General features: G+C 35.7%; 1 protein-coding gene across 1 annotated transcript; it reads left to right on the top strand.

Annotated features, from left to right (window-relative positions):
- The first annotated feature begins 3719 nt into the window (after window positions 1-3719).
- Window positions 3720-11383, top strand: LOC142232722 (uncharacterized). The gene is made up of 4 exons (XM_075303371.1): window positions 3720-3849; window positions 3913-4296; window positions 10843-11018; window positions 11086-11383. Exons 1-4 carry the CDS (start codon window positions 3778-3780, stop codon window positions 11249-11251), a joined length of 798 nt encoding a protein of 265 aa, XP_075159486.1. The 5' UTR covers window positions 3720-3777; the 3' UTR covers window positions 11252-11383.
- Window positions 11384-15694: the final 4311 nt, after the last annotated feature.

Genomic DNA, 15694 nt, shown 5'->3' with positions numbered 1-15694 from the left:
CAGCAACCCTGTACGAATCGATATTGACCAATTTTTTGTACGATAGTTAGTAGGCATCTACTTACATCACGTTCCGAATTTCAACAGTATGGGATGAAATATGCTACTTCCGGAGTCCTATGAAGTCAAATCTGTGGATCAGTTTAAATTGAGCTATATACGAGGGCAGTTCGGAAACTTCTTAGCCTAGCACAAAAAGCGCGGTATAAACAGAAAAAAGTTAAGTGTTTTGGAAACTTCCATCTCTGTTATGAACACATGTTAAATTTTGTTTCGATCTGGCAACTCCTTCATATAGAAACAGGTGTTCAAAAAGACGCATCCGCAATTTTTTTTTTTAGGAAAAATTAGAAATACGTGCTGTCATTAAATATTTACATAAAAAAGGTTTATCGGGACAAGAAATTCATAATGATATGGTGAATGTGTTAGGTGAAAGTGCTCCTTCATATGCAACAGTAAAAAATTGGATTGCTGAATTTAAACGTGGTCGTACAAGCATTGGAGATGAACCACGTAGTGGACGTCCAAAAACAGCAACAACAAAAACTGTAGCCAAAGTGCATGATATGGTATTAAATGATCGACGAATAAAAGTGCGTGAAATTGCTAATATCATGGGCATCTCAAATGATCGAGTCCATTTAATTTTGCATGAAGAACTACAGATGAAAAAGCTTTCTGCAAGACGAGTGCCGCATTTGTTAACAGTCGATAAACAAGTATATATAGCACTAAGTTCGGCCGGGCCGAATCCTAAATACCCACCACCATGAACCAAATATTAGGGTTTCCTGTGAAATTTCAGGAGGGCTTGAGGACTTGAGGACACTTCCCGAAGATAAATTTAAAGATTTCACCTATGAGGACTATATCAGATTCTGTATTTATAAGAACCATTTGTGTTTGAGTTTTAGAGGAATCATTAACATCTCTTGTAAGTGTGCAAGAAAATTATAAAATAACATCTTGATTTGAAATCTTAAATTTGTAGAAGTAAAATCTGGAAATTTTACATTGAGTTTCAAGCAATTTTCATGATCAGTGCGCTTTCTACACCCTCAAGAAGTGAAGTCGGTCTATATGGAGGCATCATCAAATGGACCGATAAAAACTTAATCCGATACACATTTTTGTGAGCCTAAAATACCAGAATATTTACAATTTCAGGCAAATCAGAAAAAACTACGGTTTCTAGAAACCCAGGGAGTTAAATCGGGAGATCGTTCTTATGGGGGCTATACTAAAATATGGACCGATACTCACCGTTTCCGGCACACCTCTTTATGACCCGAAAATACCTCTAGATTTCCAATTTCAGGCAAATAGGATAAAAACTCGGGAAAAAATCGGGAAATCGATCTATATGGGGGCTATAACAAAATGTGGACCGATACTCACCATTTTCGGCACACCTCTTTATGGTCCTAAAATACCTCTAGATTTCCAATTTCAGACAAATTGGATAAAAACTACGGTTTCTATAAGCTCAAGACCCCAAATCGGGAGGTCGTTTTATATGGGGACTATATCAAAACCTGGACCGATATAGCCTATCTTCGAACTTGACCTGCCTGCAGACAAAAGACGAGTTTCTGCAAAATTTCAGCACAATTGCTTCATTATTGATGACTGCAGCGTGATTACAACAGACAGACAGACGGACATCGTTATATCGTCTTAGAATTTCACCCTGATCAAGAATATATATACTTTATATAGTCGGAAATCGATATTTCGATGTGTTACAAACGGAATGACAAACTTATTATACCCCCGTCACCATTCTATGGTGGTGGCTATAAAAACGCATAAGAATGAACATTTCTCTAGCTTGTTTGGATCGTCTTAAGTGAAATAAAATGGATTTTAAACATCGTTTCATAACTGTTGATGAGACATGGATCCACCGCTATATTTCAGAGACAGAAGAACAATCCAAACAATGAACTGAAGCTGGAGGAAGTGCCTCAAAGAAGGAAAAAAAAAAATAATTCAATCGGTTGGTAAGGTAATGGCAACGGTTTTTTGGGACTTGAAAGATATTTTATTGATTGACTATATGCAAAAGAGTAAAACAATAAATTCAGAGTACTATTGCAACCTTTTGGATCAATTAAATGTAAAAATTCGAGAAAAACGTCCTGGCTTACAACACAAAACAAAAATTTTTCGTCAATACAACGCACCAGCGCTCAAGAGTATTTTAACAATGGCTAAAATCAACGAATTAAAGTACGAGTGGCTTGACCATCCACCTGATTTAACTCCCAGTGACTTTTACTTGTTCCCAAATCTAAAAAAAATTCCTTGCTGGCAAGCGTTTTACCTCAAATGAAGATGCAATTGTAAACCACTGTTTAGAAGACCTTGAGGAAAACTATTTCAATCAAGGGATAGAATTGCTAGAAAAGCGTTGGACTAAGTGTATTGAAGTTTCAGGAGATTATATTGAAAAATAAAAAAAATATTTTTGAAAAACTAACTATTCTCTTTCATTGAAAGGCTAAGAAGTTTCCGAACCGCCCTCGTATAGTTATGGACCAAATTTTGAATGCATATTAGAAAGCATGTCAGTATATGCTTTCTAATATGCATAAGAAATTTTAACCACATGGGATGAAAGTTTGCGTGATTTCAACAGGCGGATGGACGGACATACACTGCAGCATGGACTCAGAATTTCACCACGCTCTATATGGGGTCTGAGGCCAATATTTCGATATGTGTCAAACGGAATGGCAAAGGAAGTATACCCTCATCCTGCGGTGGAGAGTGTAATAATCATTCAAATGAAGTTAATGCATAACTTCTAAAGGAGTGCAAATTATTCTATGACAACTTCTAGATCTGCACGGACGAAAAAGAGTGGCTTTCATATGTTTCGGTTTATAAATTATATGTTTAGAACTCGAATTTTTAGAACATTGCTATTAGGTGCAAGAATTTAATGTTCATAAACTAGTATAACATGTTTGGGACATATAGATTAATATGTTAAAACATATTATGTTTGGGACAAACATATATTAATTTAGAAATGTCGTCTAAACATATATATGTTAAGAAACCTCAGAGAGAGAACGAGAGAGAATAGAGAGAAAAGTTAAAGATGGATATGGAGATAACTAGATAACGAAAGACATGTAAAACCGCAAGTTTAATTACAACAAAAAAGGTAGGTTGCTGAGGAAACGTTCGTGATTGCTTATCGACTTACATATTTTGTATATTAATAAATGTTTGTATATAAATAAATGTCAAATAAATTACAAACATATGTTTGTATAAGTATAAATATAATAAAAATAATAATAATAATAATAATAATAAAATATATGTATTAAAGATATTTCGGTTGTTTATATCATAACATCCTTCCGTCAATCTAGATCCAATATTTTTGGTAGGCTCATTTTCAGGCTGATCAAGTTATTACAGCTTGACTACTTTGTGATTCAAATATCAAATAATGAAATACTGAATTTTTGTTGTGCGATTGTATTCTGCAATTCTTGGAATTTTGTTTTACACTTATCAGTTTTATATAAACGTACATCGATAATCGAGTTGGGGTTACTAACGTTATTTTACTCTAGACCAGTGGAATTTATTTATCTTTTACAATATTTGCTTGTTTTTGTACAATTTTATGGCTGTTCGTGGTATTCACTATTATCCCAACGTAGTTCTGAAACTACGTGTCCAATAAAATAAATGATTAGATAAAAGATGTATAATTACAAGATGGATTCATTTAAATAAGCGCATTTTCATATGGAAACACTATTAGTCTCATCTTTGTTTCAAGGAAATTTAGAAGACAATATGATATTCCATATGAAATCTGTAAGTGTATTATTTTTTATTTTTAGAAATATCTTTAATGAACTAATGCTAATGATTTTTTAGCTCTGGCATGTATTTGGATTAGCAGTTGTGGTCTGTGGATTTATTGTTTCCATAAATGGTGATTGTGGTGTCTGCCGAGCAGATACAAATACAGCATGTATCTCGAAAACGGAATATAAGCCTTGTTACGAGAACAAACCTTTCGGGGATTATGTTTTCAATTGTGAAGCTGGATTTTGTTCCATGGTTGGAGAAGTTTGTACACCTACTGAAGCGTTTTCAGAATGTAACGAATGTAATAAATGTGATTCGACGAAAACCTTTGCCTGTACTGGAACAAAAGAATTTGATCTCTGTCTTGGACGGGATGAACCTTCCGGAATTAAAGGACAATGCAATGATGGTTTGGGTTGTAACATCAATAATCCCTACATTTGTGGTGAGGTGAGTAGGAAATTTCCCTGTTACATACGTTAGCCATACTTACAGCGGAATGTTTGTATGAGGCAAATTTTATTTAGCCTCCACCATTGATTGCATAAAGGAAGAATTGTCACGGAATTTTGGAGTAGAGATATGGTAGTGAGAAATATTTTATGACTAATGGCACTTTGTATGTTTTCGAGAACTGTGTTATCGATAGTTATCGACGTCACTTATTACACCTCCATCTCAGGGATGGTAAATATAATAGATGAATTAAAATCAGCACGATTTTAAAGTAATAAAAATCGGAAGATCGGTTTATGTATAGAGTGATCAAAAACCGGGTTTTTTGAATTGGGTTTCTTGGTTTTGAAAATCCAGACTATTTTATTCAAATGTACACCCTCAAAAAAAAATCGCTTCTGTAACATAAACCCCAAACACATTTTGCTTCAAGCATAAATATTTTCAGGATTGGTCCAAACAAAATATTGTTTATATTGTTCAAACATATTATGTTTCACCTTAGGGCATACATTGGTAGTAAAAAATTTTAATAAAATTTTCTTTGTGTGGATATATTTTTAAGGCGCCACTTCCATTATTTTACTTGCAGCATACTCTCTAGGTCTCTCTTTCTAAACACATATATGTTTATAGAATATTTCCAAATTAATATATGTTTGCATCTAAGCATATTATATTTTCAAATATTTTATGTCCCAAACATAATATGTTCTAACATATTAACATATATGTTCCAAACATGTTATGCTAGTTTATGAACATTATATGCTTGCACTTAAAAATATTGTGTTAAAAATTTTGAGTTCCAAACATATAATTTTTACACCCAAACGTATGAAAAACAGTCTTTTTCGTCCGTGTAGGTTGTACTTAACAGGTTGGCTGATAAGTCCCCGGTCTGACACATAGATGGCGTCGCTAGTGTTAAATGCATATTATTTTTACATATTACCAACCTTCAAATGATTCGTGTCAAAATTTGACGTCTGTAAGTCAATTAGTTTGTGAGATAGAGCGTCTTTTGTGAAGCAACTTTTGTTATTGTGAAAAAAATGGAAAAAAGGAATTTCGTGTTTTGATAAAATACAGTTTTCTGAAGGGAAAAAATACGGTGGAAGCAAACACTTGGCTTGATAATGAGTTTCCGGACTCTGCCCCAGGGAAATCAACAATAATTGATTGGTATGCAAAATTCAAAGGTGGTGAAATGAGCACGGAGGGCGGTGAACGCATTGGACGCCCGAAAGAGGTAGTTACCGACGAAAACATCAAAAAAATCCACAAAATGATTTTGAATGACCGTAAAATGAAGTTGATCGAGATAGCAGAGGCCTTAAAGATATCAAAGGAACGTGTTGGTCATATCATTCATCAATATTTGGATATGCGGAAGCTCTGTGCAAAATGAGTGCCGCGCGAGCTCACATTTGACCAAAAACAACGTGTTGATGATTCTTAGCGGTGTTTGCAGCTTTTAACTAGTAATACACCCGAGTTTTTCCGTCGATATGTGACAATGGATGAAATATGGCTCCATCACTATACTCCTGAGTCCAATCGACAGTCGGCTGAGTGGACGGCGACCGGTGAACCGTCTCCGAAGTGTGGAAAGACTCCAAAGTCCGCTGGCAAAGTAATGGCCTCTGTTTTTTGGGATGCGCATGGAATAATTTTTATCGATTATCTTGAGAAGGGAAAAACCATCAACAGTGACTATTATATGGCGTTATTGCAGCGTTTGGAGCTCAAAACGGCGGCAAAACGGCCCCATATGAAGAAGAAAAAAGTATTGTTCCACCAAGACAACGCAACGTGCCACAAGTCATTGAGAACGATGGCAAAAATTCATGAATTGGGCTTCGAATTGCTTCCCCTCCCACCATATTCTCCAGATCTGCCCCCAGCGACTTTTTCTTGTTCTCAGACCTCAAAAGGATACTCGCAGGGAAAAAATTGGCTGCAATGAAGAGGTGATCGCCGAAACTGAGGCCTATTTTGAGGCAAAACCGAAGGAGTACTACCAAAATGGTATCAAAAAATTGGAAGGTCGTATCGCTCTAGAAGGGAACTATGTTGAATAATAAAAACGAATTTTGACAAAACAAGTAAGGAAAGTCTAAAGTCGGGCGGGGCCGACTATATTATACCCTGCACCACTTTGTAGATCTAAATTTTCGATACCATATCACATCCGTCAAATGTGTTGGGGGCTATATATAAAGGTTTGTCCCAAAGAATTTGAAAGACTTCTACAAAATCTATAGACTCAAAATTTAAGTCGGCTAATGCACTAGGGTGGAACACAATGTTATTAAAATAATATGGGAAACATTTAAATCTGAAGCAATTTTAAGGAAACTTCGCAAAAGTTTATTTATGATTTATCGCTCGATATATATGTATTAGAAGTTTAGGAAAATTAGAGTCATTTTTACAACTTTTCGACTAAGCAGTGGCGATTTAACAAGGAAAATGTTGGTATTTTGAACATTTTTGTCAAACTCAGAAAAACATATATATGGGAGCTATATCTAAATCTAAACCGATTTCAACCAAATTTGGTACGAATAGCTACAACGTTAATTCTACTCCCTGTGCAAAATTTCAACTAAATCGGAGTTAAAAATTGGCCTCTGTGGTCATATGAGTGTAAATCGGGCGAAAGCTATATATGGGAGCTATATCTAAATCTGAACCGATTTCAACCAAATTTGGCACGCATAGCTACAATGCTAATTCTACTCCCTGTGCAAAATTTCAATTAAATCGGACTAAAAGATTGGCCACTGTGGTCATATGAGTGTAAATCGGGCGAAAGCTATATATGGGAGCTATATCTAAATCTGAACCGATTTCAACCAAATTTGGCACGCATAGCTACAATGCTAATTCTACTTCCTGTGCAAAATTGCAACTAAATCGGAGCAAAAAATTGGCCTCTGTGGTCATATGAGTGTAAATCGGGCGAAAGCTATATATGGGAGCTATATCTAAATCTGAACCGATTTCAACCAAATTTGGCACGCATAGCTACAATGCTAATTCTACTCCCTGTGCAAAGTTTCAACTAAATCGGAGCAAAAAATTGGCCTCTGTGGTCATATGAGTGTAAATCGGGCGAACGATGTATATGGGAGCTATATCTAAATCTGAACCGATTTCAATAAAATTTGGCACACTTGACTACACTACTAATTCTACTCCCTGTGCAAAATTTCAACCAAATTGGGGTAGAACTCTGGCTTCTGGGACCGTATTAGTCCATATCGGGCGAAAGATATATATGGGAGCTATATCTAAATCTGAACCGATTTCTTCCAAAATCAATAGGTATCTATTCTGAGCCAAAACACGTACTTGGGCCAAATTTGAAGTCGATTAGACTAAAACTGCGACCTAGACTTTGATTACAAAAATGTGTTCACGGACAGACGGACATGGCTATATCGACTCAGGAGCCCACCCTGAGCATTTTTGCCAAAGACACCATGTGTCTATCTCATCTCCTTCTGGGTGTTGCAAACATATGCACTAACTTATAATACCCTGTTCCACAGTGTGGAGCAGGGTATAAAAATATGGTAAACATTTAAATCTGAAGCAATTTTAAGGAAACTTCGCAAAAGTTTATTTATGATTTATCGCTCGATATATACATATTAGAAGTTTAGGAAAATTGGAGTCATTTTTACAACTTTTCGACTAAGAAGTGGCCATTTAACAAGGAAAATGTTGGTATTTTGACCATTTTTGTCGAAATAAGAAAAACATATATATGGGAGCTATATCTAAATCTAAACCGATTTCAATCAAATTTGGCACACGTGACTATATTACTAATTGTACTCCTAGTGCAAAATTTCAACCAAATTGGGCCAAAACTCTGGCTTCTGGGGCCATATAAGTCCATATCGGGCGAAAAATATATATGGAAGCTATATCTAAATCTGAACCCATTTCAATCAAATTTGCCACGCATAGCTACAATGCTAAATCTACTCCCTGTGCAAAATTTCCACCAAATTGGGCCAAAACTCTGGCTTTTAGGACCATATTAGTCCATATCGGGCGAAAGATATATATGGGTGCTATATCTAAATCTGAACCGATTTCAATCAAATTTTGCACACCTGACTATACTATATTGTACTCCTAGGGCAAAATTTCAACCAAATTCGGCGAAAAGTCTGGCTTCTGGGGCCATATAAGTCCATATCGAGCGAAAGATATATATGGGAGCTATATCTAAATCTGAACCGATGTCAATCAAATTTGGCACACATAGCTACAATGCTAATTCTACTCCCTATGCAAAATTTCAACTAAATCGGAGCAAAAAATTGGCCTCTTTGGGCAAATGAGTGCACCCAGAAAAAAGTGAACCCATCGTGGAAGAAAATGTAGGTTTATTTTAGAAAATTTTAACTAAAATAGTTTTCTAATTGCAACATGTTCCAAATAAGTTAATACTTTTTGTTAAATTGAAGAAAATTTATTAAAAATAATTATATTTTTTCTCTTGTTTAAGAAAATGTCATATGTTGAAAGAAAAAATGGATTTAAAAATTGTTAAAATGTCTTTAGCGCTATACGAAGTTCATGACAGCTACAATTTTAGTAAAATTTACTCATGTGAGAGACTTATGAACTCAATTTAAGCAAACTTCTGCCATTTTAGGATCATATGAACTATTTTATTTTTTAGTAAAATTGTGCACTATATTTGTATACAACTTTTTTCCTTATTTTTAGTTCACGTCATTAAAGTTAGCAAAAAATTATTCAAATAAGGAACATTTACTCATATTGTGCGAAATTTAACTAAAATCAACTAATCTTCATGAACTAAAATAAAGTTCAGTTGGCATTAGAGCCCCTTTTTTCTGGGTGTGTAAATCGGGCGAAAGCTATATATGGGAGCTATATCTAAATCTGAACCGATTTGGCTGATATTTTGCAGGTTTTTCGAGACTCATAAAATATTCGGATGTACGGAATTTGAGGAAGATCGGTTGATATACACGCCAATTATGACCAGATCGGTGAAAAATATATATGGCAGCTATATCTAAATCTGAAGTGATTTTTTCCAAAATCAATAGGGATCGTCTTTGAGCTGAAACAGCACCCTATACAAAATTTTAGGAAAATCGGACTAAACCTGCGAGCTGTACTTTGCACACAAAAATACACCAACAGACAGACAGACAGACAGACGGACATCGCTAAATCGACTCAGAATTTAATTCTAAGCCAATCGGTATAATAAAAGTGGGTCTATGACCACTATTTCTTGGTGTTACAAACAAATGCACAAACTTATTATACCCTGTACCACAGTAGTGGTGAAGGGTATAAAAATGTGTTTTTCTTTGTTAGACCGGGGACTTATCAGCCAACCTGTTATTTGGAAGTAGTTTCATTACAGTTTATTAAAATGCCCAGATGTATTAGCGAAAATTTGGCAATTAATTCGCAAATCTTACAATGATAATATAAATACCGAAAGTCGATTGTTGAGGCTTGAAAACTCCGGGTCTACCAGTCTACCGAAAATAGGATTTTTACGAAAACTGGCAATCGGTGTAAGAATATAAACTGGTCCACCGGATTTGATCACTCTATTTATGTAGTACTATTTGGAAATCTGGACTGATAGGAACCATATTTCACATATTTCTTTATTGATCACAAATAACTCTAAATTAACAAGTAAGTAAAGTCTAAAGTCGGGCGGGACAGATTATATTATACCCTTAACCACTATGTGTTACCATCTCAAGTCCTTCAAATTTGTTGGGAGTTATTATCAAGGTTTATATTCCCATATACAAATAACATAATTATATTTGAAATGATTTGGAGAAAATGTTTTGTACTTCTACAAAATCGCTAGAATTAAAAATTATTTAGCTGATGGCCTTAGCAGCCAATGCTACTTTTCCCTTTTCTTTTTTATCATACATATACTGTATGATTAAAATAAACAATAAATAAATAAATAAAAAATTAAATCGGCTAACACCCTGCGATGAAACACAATGTTAGTAAAAAACAAGTAAGTAATGTCTAAAGTCGAGCGGGGCCGACTATATTATAACCCTTCACCACCATGTAGACCAACATTTGTGTTACCACCTCAACTAGTTCAAATTTGATGGGAGCCAGAGCTCCGCCCAATTGAGAAATACTGGGCTATTGTCAAGCGAAACCTAAAGAAGACCAAAAAAAAACTGCTAAGGACGAGCAGCAGTTCAAGGCAAACAGGCTTTCTGCGGCGAAGAAGGTGGACAAGGTGGCTGTACAAAATCTGATGGCAGGTGTCAAGCGTGAGGGCCGGCAATTCGGATTTGGAAAAGCGAAAGCCTAACTGAATATTTGTCCTGAATTTTATACTAATTGAACTTGAAAACGAAATTTAATTTGATTTTTTAAATATACGATTTCACCGATTTACACGCGTTTTCCCTTGACCAAATTTTGACCGTATCACCCTTTATATACTTGTTAATTTCTCATTTCTGTCTTATTTTTTAGGAAGCTCCTACATGCTCATTTCGAGATGATCCCACAACAACTACTGTGGCCCCAACAACTCCAGCCCCAACGACGACCACACCTTCACCTCTCGAGAATCCTACTGGCTTTTGTAGTCTAATGAAACAAGAGGGTCGTTATCCAGTTGGAACGGATGCAAACACCACATGTCATCAGTATGTGTTATTGGATGTCTTATGTTAAGAGGGTCCTATATTTGATCATCTCTTCATTGATTTCTAGATATATCAACTGTGTGAATGTGAATGGAGAATGGTATGGACCAATTTACGTTTGCCCTGGAAAAACCTACTATGACAGTGCTGAACGTGTTTGTGTTAAGGATTTACCACCTCTGTGTGATGGCAAGGTTAAACATTTGGCATTCCGTTCCTTGCTATTGGAATAAATGAAGCCTCGTACTTCATAGGGCTAATAGATCAAAATGGGCTAAACTATGAAAAACATTTTATAATTATTTTACGTTGTTTCCATGGTCTTCTTTAAAGATAATGAAGAAATTCTGTATATTAATCTAGCAGATGGTTCGCAGTTTGATTAACTTGGGACACGGTATTGCTACGGTATTGACCAGGGTGAAAAGGTATTGAAAAAAGTACTATATAACTGCATTTTCCATCCCTGTGGTGGGATCATACTAAAAATGGACATCAAACATGTTGCAAGTTGGTTTATCTGTACTTTTGGTCAGTCATCTAAATTTAGTATTTATCTTTTATATTCAGCCGCAAAATTTTCATTTTAAATGTATCATCATTCTTTCGTCTGTACTCTAATACTTTATTTTTATAAAAGAAATAAATACGACTTTCTGGTATTAGGTGCGATTCGGTGCGATTTTTTTGGCATTATCAATTATCAGATGTTATCAATTTGGTAACTATTTTCAATTGACATTTATCAAATTTGGCAACACTATTTCGCTATTCATACTTACCAAGTTTGATTTAGGCGTCATACATATTATGGGCACCAAACATGTTGTATGTACAATTGTCACCACCACTCATGCTTTAGTAATTGTCAAGAAAACAGAGAATGAAGCCGACCCATTTTAGTCGGCAGCGGCTGACACTTAATTTTTGCCTCCGCCGGCGGCAGCTTGACTAGCCGTCAAGCCGATATAAATTTGTCAATTTAGCGGCTGACAATTATCCATTATAAAATCAATTTGAAGTTGCTCGAATTGTAACGAGATTAGTTGTAGAACCAATCTTACAATCAAATTTACATTTCATTCAAATTTTCTGAATTTTTGTAAAATTAGTATAGCAGCTTGAAAATGGTTGTTTGTGAGTGGAAGGTTCAAAATTTTGGAAAACATACGACAATAATAAATCAAATTTACATTTCATTCAAATTTTCTGAGCTAAATTTTTGTAAAATTAGTACAGCAGCTTGAAAATGATTGTTTGTGGGTGGAACGTTCAAAATTTTGGAAAACATACGACAATAATAAATACATTTTTCTGATTTAAATCGGTATTTTTGATTAATTGGCGCCTAAACTTGAGTCGACATATTCGGCGCGTCGACTGGCAATAAATGGTCAATCAATTTTGCAAAACTTTTCCAGCTTTAGATCTCATATGATGTATCACCCGATACATCATAAAATGGCGATATTTTCATTTATTATAACATTTTGATGAACGAAGATTTTCAACCGATAGGTTGAGGTTACAAAAATGAACTCTCCCGAAACACACTGATTTAGGTTAGGTTAGGTTAGGTTAAAGTGACAGCCCGATTAAATTTCAGGCTCACTTAGACTATTCAGTCCATTGTGATACCACATTTAACTAAAAGTACCTATTACATATGGGCACTTCTAGTCTTAACCACTGAACCTTCTCTATTATTAACTTTTGTGGAACCAACCAGATTGCTCCAAAAACATTAACAAACTGCTTAAGTTAACGTTTTCAAGGTCAGCCAGTAATCTAAAGCTATATGCTCCTAAAATTCGCTTACGCCTTATACAAAAAGCAGGACACTCACACAAGAGGTGTTTAATTGATTCCTTTTCCTCCACGTCATGACAGCTTATACAATAGTCATTATACTTCGCACCTATAGTTTTTGCAAATTCGCCTATCAGGCAGCGACCCGTTATAGCAGATATTAGGAGTGCTATCTGACGCCTTGAGAACACTAGCATATCTAGTGTGCGGTTTAAGTTTAAATGGGGCCATATTTGCTTGGTGTCGTTACAACCCTTGCAATTTTCCCATCGAATATTGGCCATCATAACAGCCTTCTCACGCAGTAAGAGCTTGCAGGTGGCCAGAGGCATACCAACAGATTCTAGTTCCCCTGGAATATGTAAGGTAGTTCCTAGCCTTGCTAACACATCTGCTTCACAGTTCCCCGGTATGTTCCTATGACCAGGCACCCATATTAGGTGAATATTGTACTGCTCAGCCATCTCGTTGAGAGATTTGCGGCAGTCTATGGCCGTTTTTGAGTTAAGGAACACAGAGTCCAAGGATTTTATTGCAGGTTGACTGTCTGAGTATATATTAATGCCAATATTTGTTGAAACATTACTTCTCAGCCAATTCACCACCTCTCTTATTGCCAATATTTCAGCCTGAAAAACACTACAGTGATTAGGTAATCTTTTCGCTATTCGAATTTCCAGATCTTTAGAATATACTCCGAACCCCACTTGTCCATTCAATTTGGAGCCATCAGTATAGAAATCTATATATCTTTTATTCCCCGGGGTCTGTGTACACCACGCCTCACACTGATTTAGCAGCAAAATTTGAGATTTGGTCACACTGGCCTTCATTGTTTGATGGACGCTAAACCACATAATGGTTAGGATATAACAATTTTTAAAATAAATATAGATTTTTAGATCCCATAAAATATATACCGATCGACTCATGATCATATTCTTAGGCGATCTAAGGCTGCGTGCACGCAAAAAAATAATTCTTTCCTCCCAAACGAAATTTTAGACAAACAAAGTTCGTTTCTCATTTCCTTCTTGCTTCAAGGAAGTTTATTTGGAAGAAAAGAATATAATTTCTGTGATAAACGTTTATTCTTTTCCAGGATGTAAACACAATTGCATAAATACTAATTCCGAAAAAAAAAAACAATCTTTTCTGGCTAATTGCATTTTCCCTCACATCTTTCCCACTTCCACGAGGTTTTTAGTTCTTAGCACCTTTTTATACCCACCACCATAGAATGGTGACGGGGGTATAATAAGTTTGTCATTCCGTTTGTAACACATCGAAATATCGATTTCCGACTATATAAAGTATATATATATTTGATCAGGGAGAAATTCTAAGACGATATAACAATGTCCGTCTGTCTGTCTGTCTGTCTGTCTGTTGTAATCACGCTACAGTCTTCAATAATGAAGCAATCGTGCTGAAATTTTGCACAAATTCGTCTTTTGTCTGCAGGCAGGTAAAGTTTGGAGATGGCCTATATCGGTCCATGTTTTGATATAGTCCCCATATAAACCGACCTCACGATTTGGGGTCTTGGGCTTATAGAAATCGTAGTTTTTATCCAATTTGCCTGAAATTTGAAATCTGGAGGTTTTTTATAACCATAAAGAGGTGTGCCAAAAATGGTGAGTATCGGTCCATGTTTTGGTATAGCCCCCATATAGACCGATCTCCCGATTTTATTTCTTGGGCTTATAGAAACCGCAGTTTTTATTCAATTTACCTGAAATTGGAAATCTAGAGGTATTGTAGGACCACAAATACGTGTGCCAAAAATTTTGAGTATCGGTCCATGTTTTGGTATGGTCCCCATATAAAACGACCTCCCGATTTGGGGTCTTGGGCTTATAGAAACCGTAGTTTTTATCCAATTTGTCTGAAATTGGAAATCTAGAGGTATTTTAGGACCATAAAGAGGTGTGCTGAAAATGGTGAGTATCGGTCCATATTTTTGTATAGCCCCCATATAGACCGATTTCCCGATTTTACTTCTTGGGCTTCTAGAATCCGAAGTTTTTATCCTATTTGCCTGAAATTGGAAATCTAGAGGTATTTTTGGGTCATAAAGAGGTGTGCCGAATACGGTGAGTATCGGTAGATATTTTAGTATAGCCCCCATAAGAACGATCTCCCGATTTAACTCCTTGGCTTTCTAGAAACCGTAGTTTTTCTGATTTGCCTGAAATTGTAAATATTCTGGTATTTTAGGCTCACAAAAACGAGTATCGGATTAAGTTTTTATCGGTCCATTTGGTAATGCCTCCATATAGACCGACTTCACTTCTTGAGGGTGTAGAAGGCGGACTGATTATGAAAATTGCTTGAAACTCAATGTAAAATTTCCAGATTTGACTTCTACATATTTAAGATTTCAAATCAAGACGTTATTTTATAATTTTCTTGCACACTTACAAGAGATGTTAATGATTCCTCTAAAACTCAAACAAAAATGGTTCTTATAAATCCAGAATCGGATATAGTCCTCATAGGTGAAATTTCTAAATTTATCTTCGGGAAGTGTCCTCAAGCCCTCCTGAAATTTCAAAGGAAACCCCGAATATTTGGTTCATGGTGGTGGGTATTTAAGATTCGGCCCAGCCGAACTTAGTGCTGTATATACTTGTTTTTTACTAACATTGTGTTCCAACCTAGTGCATTAGCCGACTTAAATTTTGAGTCTATAGATTTTGTAGAAGTCTATCAAATTCTGTCCAGATCGAGTGATATTGAATTGTATGTATTTGGGACAAACCTTTAGATATAGCACCCAACGGATGTGATATGGTATCGAAAATTTAGATCTACCAAGTGGTGCAGGGTATAATATATGATACCCTGCTTTCCTTAGACTTTCC

This window comes from Haematobia irritans, chromosome 4 (genome assembly GCF_050003625.1).
Source record: "Haematobia irritans isolate KBUSLIRL chromosome 4, ASM5000362v1, whole genome shotgun sequence".
NCBI lineage: Eukaryota > Metazoa > Arthropoda > Insecta > Diptera > Muscidae > Haematobia > Haematobia irritans.
The sequence above is the reverse complement of the archived record's forward strand: the minus strand, read 5'-3'. Positions and strand labels throughout refer to the sequence as shown.